General features: G+C 38.8%; 1 protein-coding gene across 1 annotated transcript; it reads left to right on the top strand.

Annotated features, from left to right (window-relative positions):
- Window positions 1-2,562: 2,562 nt before the first annotated feature.
- On the top strand, window positions 2,563-5,114 carry LOC133758207 (zinc finger CCHC domain-containing protein 7-like). Its single transcript, XM_062189394.1, has one exon. The coding sequence runs from the start codon at window positions 2,568-2,570 to the stop codon at window positions 4,197-4,199; it is 1,632 nt and encodes a 543-aa protein (XP_062045378.1). The 5' UTR covers window positions 2,563-2,567; the 3' UTR covers window positions 4,200-5,114.
- Window positions 5,115-5,400: the final 286 nt, after the last annotated feature.

Below are 5,400 nucleotides of genomic sequence, written 5' to 3'. Positions count from 1 at the left end.
CCAACTCAGTCTTTGCTACCAATGTTGCTGAGAGATGTTTTTTCAAAATATGAATGTACTCATGACATACCTTGACTAATAACTTTTTAACACATTTCTATGTGAAGAATGGTTAATCTGGCACCACTGGCCTTTTGTTATGTGACTGGGACCTTTTATTCCCCCTCCTCCCATACTTATCCTAATATTCCAGCCACCCAACAATGCTTTCCCTTGCACAATAAATTATACATTTTTCAAAATAAGCACTTCTGTTTAGAATGCACTATTATCCCAATTGCGCATTTCTTCCTGTCACATTTAATTCATCTTGAAGAATGCTCAACTCCTTTATCCTTTTTTTTTAACTTTTATTTAATGAATATAAATTTCCAGTATACAGCTTATGGATTACAATGGCTTCCCCTTCCCATAATTTCCCTCCCACCCGCAACCCTCCCCTCTCCCGCTCCCTCTCCCCTTCCATTCACATTAAGATTAATTTTCGATTCTCTTTATATACAGAAGATCAATTTAGTATACATTAAGTAAAGATTTCAACAGTTTGCACCCACATAGAAACACAAAGTGAAACATACTGTTTGAGTACTAGTTTTAGCATTAAATCAAAATGTACAGTACATTAAGGACAGAGATCCCACATCAGGAGCAAGCGCACAGTGGCTCCTGTTGTTGACCCAACAAATTGACACTCTAGTTTATGGCACCAGTAACCACCCTAGGCTGTCGTCATGAGTTGCCAAGGCTATGGAAGCCTTCCAAGTTCCCCGACTCTGATCATATTTAGAAAAGGTCATAAAAGACAGAGTGAGGATAGTAACCAATGATCCTAAGAGTGGCATTTACCAGGTCTGAACAATTATACAGCATTAAGTGGGGAAGAGGACCATCAGTACACACAGGTTGGGAGTAGAGCCATTGGTGGTAGAGTAGAGGTTATGATTACAAAGGAATGAGGCCCAAGTGCACTAGACAGGGTCTAGAACAAAGGAGAGAGTCATTATTAGAGGAGCTAAGAAAGGTGCTGTCTAAGCTACAATGAAGTTTTCTGATTGAGAGGCAAATAGAACCTGATAGAAGGGGCTTGATAATAATCTGGTGGGCTTTAGGCCTTGTAAATTCAGAGGCCCAGACCTATCTATCTCTTCACATGGGGTATATCCTAAGGGAGGTGTGAACCTCCTAGGGGAAGGCACTCTGTTGACTTTCATTACTTGGCTGGCCTGGGAGGAGAGCTGGCCAGGTAAAGGCAGGTGGCATCTCTAACAAGAAATTTACAGTTCTGCCTGCAATGTTGCTGACCCTACTTGACCATCCCCTCAGCTGCAGTGGTCACTTTGGAAGTTGGGCTGAGTGAAGGGCTTTTCAGCTTAGAGCCAATAAGATCTGTGGCTCTAAGTCCAGGGCAGGTCCATTTCCAGTGACCCAACTCTTGGCAGAGCTGCCAGGGCTCTTCACAAGCTGACTTCTGCTGAAGCCCAGGCTTGCCACATTGAAAGCCACTGCAGTGGACTGGCCTGTTGGGTCTCCTTGAGGGCAGATCACCGTACAGATCAGCCATTAATAGGCCTGCCGCCCATTGCTTCTGATGCCTAGCTTTCTTTTCCTCCTGGTTTGTGTTAAAGCAGACCAGAGGATGCAAGTCAAGAGAGTGCCCATGTCCCATCTCTAATCTTCGGTGGCCTGAACTACAAGTCTATAGTCACAGGCATGTTCTGTAGTAGTTTTTCTAAGGTAGACAATGCCCATGAGGAAAATTATATTCTCACTTTAAAACTTTCTTTCCCTTTGGTCTGAAAGGGAGGTTTTTTTTTTTTTTCTACTTACTGTATACTTCGCTGATGGTGATGTGAATCTAGCTATGAGATTATTATTTAAGCTCTTATTTTGGCTATGCTATTACAGAAAAATGTTAGCCATCTCTTTTATAAGGTCTAAAGATTAAATTGTGCGTCCTACAGATTCCTTCATAATAGAATTAGTTCCCTACCTTGAAGAGAATAGAGAAATGAAAGAACAAGTTGGGCTTAGAATAGAGAGATGAGGGAGCAAGTCCTAGATCACTTGCTAACAATAGCAATATTACATGAATACTTAGCAAACCATTTCAACCCTTAGATAAGAACTTAATAAAACATTTACCAGAAGGTCCAATGCCTTCTATAAATTTTAAGAATCATGTATTTGAAAACACCTCTTAAATATCTAAGATGGTGTAGTTTGTTTAACCAGTAAACTTAAGCACAACCATATAAAATGTTTTTAGTTTCTTTCTACCAACAAGTTTAAAACATATGATACACAGATTCAGGTCACACAAATTAAAATGTATCTTTGATTGATTTTAGCAGCTTAAATTTATGGACAATCTTATCTAAAAGCCATTTAAAATAAAACTCTTAATAAAATTTCCCCATGTGGACATACAATATGTACACACATATAACATAGCATAATAGACCAATATCAAAATCCAAAATATCTGGTTGAACTAAGATTCCTTAAAATCATGACATAACATAGACCAAATTTGGGCAGTGAGTATGTCATCAAAGTTACTTTTCGTGATGTTTGGTGGTTATGAGTCTATAGAAGCATATGAAGATGACCTTTATCGTGAAGAGTCATCTAGTGAGCTGAGTGTTGATAGTGAGGTGGAATTTCAGCTTTATAGCCAAGTTCATTATGCTCGAGATCTTGGTAATGCCATCAGGGAGGAAGAACATGAAGAAAAGAACTCTGAGGATTCTGAATCATTGAGTAAACCAAATCAGAAGAATCTAATTGTCCTTTCGGATAGTGAAGTCATCCAGCTCTCCGATGGGTCAGAGGTGATCACTTTGTCTGATGAAGACAGTATTTACAGATGTGAAAGAAGGAATGTTAGAGTCCAAGCACAAGGAAAGACCCGTAGTTCTGCTTCTTCTCTTCCTTCAAAGGAGTTGGCTGGTAAGAAATGCAGGAGGAATATTGAGAAGCCTAAACCTGAAGAGAGATCAAATGTGATCCAAGAGGTCATGGTTATAGAAGTCAGTTCAACTGAAGATGAAGAGAGCATCATTTCAGAAAGTGATAATGTGGAAAGCTGGATGCTACTGGGATGTGAAGTGGATGATAAAGATGATGATATCCTTCTCAACCTTGTGGGATGTGAAGACTCTGTTACTGAAGGAGAAGATGGTGTAAACTGGTTCATCAGTGACAAAGATATTGAGGCACAGATAGGTAATAACAGATCATCTGGAAGATGGACCCACCGATACTATTCAGCCAACAAAAATGTTACCTGTAGAAATTGTGACAAATGTGGCCATTTGTCAAAAAACTGCCCCTTACCACAAAAAGTCCGTCCCTGCTGCCTGTGCTCGGAGAGAGGACACCTCCAGTATGCCTGTCCGGCCCGCTTTTGTTTAGACTGTTCTTTGCCTATGTCTTCCACTCACAGATGTCTTCAGAGATCTTCCTGGAAAAAAAGATGTGATCGATGTGATATGTTGGGCCACTATGCTGATGCTTGCCCAGAAATCTGGAGACAGTATCACCTAACGATCAAACCTGGACCACCCAAAAAGCCAAAGACTCCTTCTGGACAATCAGCCCTAGTGTATTGCTACAACTGTGCACAAAAAGGCCATTATGGACACGAATGTACAGAAAGACGAATGTTTAACCAGACATTTCCAACATCTCCATTCATCATCTACTATGATGACAAATATGAGATTCGGGAGAGAGAACAGAGAATAAAACGAAAAGTAAAAGAACTCCAGAAAAATGGAGATTTCCCAAGGCCGTTCAAGAGACCTCATATGGAAGCATCAGGCAGTCGGCTCCACCATGATAAGAAGAAGAGCCATGCTATGTGGAAAAACAAGTGGCCTCGAGAAAGCAAAGAAATCCAAAAGGAAATGATGAATAGGAACAGAGAGCGGGAGAAGCCCAGAAAGGGTGATAGATACCGTAAAGTGGATGAGGACTTTCCCCGGGGCCCAAAAATTCACTCTTCAGCTGGCAGTTTTAAAACCCACAAGTCTCACAAGTCTTTTCACCGTTCGTCGCATTTCCGCAAGCCTAGAGAAGACAAGCTTTCCAAAGAGGGAAGGCGGGGAAAGCAAAAGGAGAAGGAGAGGCATGTAGAAGATGAGGGCAATGATAATTTATTCCTTATTAAGCAAAGGGAAAAAAAATCCAAGCTGTGAGATAGCTTCTGACTTGGCTTTCCCTTTTCATTTGGTTTTTATGTCTACAGCATTCTGTATTCTCTTTGACTAAATGCTTAAGTTTTGTTTTGTTTTCAATTTTTTAATTTTAGCCATACTAGAGTTGCTAAACAAAGGCCATGAAGATCCCTGTTCTCTATGAGCCCTATGAGGGGCTTCCAAAAGTTTGTGGAAAAATGGAATTTAAAAATAATACAAGTTTTCCATGAGCTGTTTGAAGCCCTCCTGTGTGTTCTGTTAGGTAAGAAAACAGACGGGCTTCTTTTGTTCCAGTATGCCATTTTTACTCAGACTCTTAGGGAGATTAAGAATTTATATTTTCAAGAGAACTTTTTAAGTATATTTTGAGAAAATGTTAATTGTATGTAATTCATCGCAATGTATTAAAATTAAATCCTTGTGGGAAAAGAAGATAATAAGAAAAATGCAATGTTTTTTCAACATTACTTTTTTTAACATTGGAAGAGATATTACCTGAAAATACAAACCCAGCTTTCTTTTCTTGCTTCTGCTGCAGCTGTTGTCAGAATCTTCCTTTAGACAGACTATCACATTTTTACATTACTAAAAATGAAGGGATCGTTGAAGCCCCAAAAAGGCAGGGAATCGGGCAATATGGCAGCTTAGTGAGGACTCCATCCGGTATAAATGTCACAAGAAAGAGTTCCTGAAACAAGTGAAAAAGAGTCATCCGAAGTTTTAAAAAACATAATCACAGTGGCATAGTTTTTAACATTTTTGTGGCCACATTTCAAAACTGTCACTCACATATAGAGATGAATAGTACACAAGTTAAAAAATTATTTTGTTTTCATAGGTTTTTTAACTGCCACGAAGTTATTCAAAATTTTTTGTACTTGTGAACCTTTTATACTTATCAAAGCCTAATGTTAGAGGAAGAAAAATAAAATATCTGAAATCAGAAAATAAAAAAAAAAAAACAAGGTGATTATTCAAGTCTTTGAAAATAAGCACATAGTTAAATAACCCATAGCTCTTAATAAAAATTCAGCTGTTTTTGAACAATTAGAATTTAACAGACATCAAGAGAACATAATAGATTACTTTAACACATTGCTCTAACAGTGCATCAGAGTTTAATTCTATGTCAAAGAGACAATGCCCATGAGGAAAATTATATTCTCACTTTAAAACTTTCTTTCCCTTTGGTCTGAAAGGG

This window comes from Lepus europaeus, chromosome 1, assembly GCF_033115175.1.
Source record: "Lepus europaeus isolate LE1 chromosome 1, mLepTim1.pri, whole genome shotgun sequence".
NCBI classification, from domain to species: Eukaryota; Metazoa; Chordata; class Mammalia; order Lagomorpha; family Leporidae; genus Lepus; species Lepus europaeus.
This window is presented reverse-complemented; position numbering and strand designations above follow the sequence as displayed.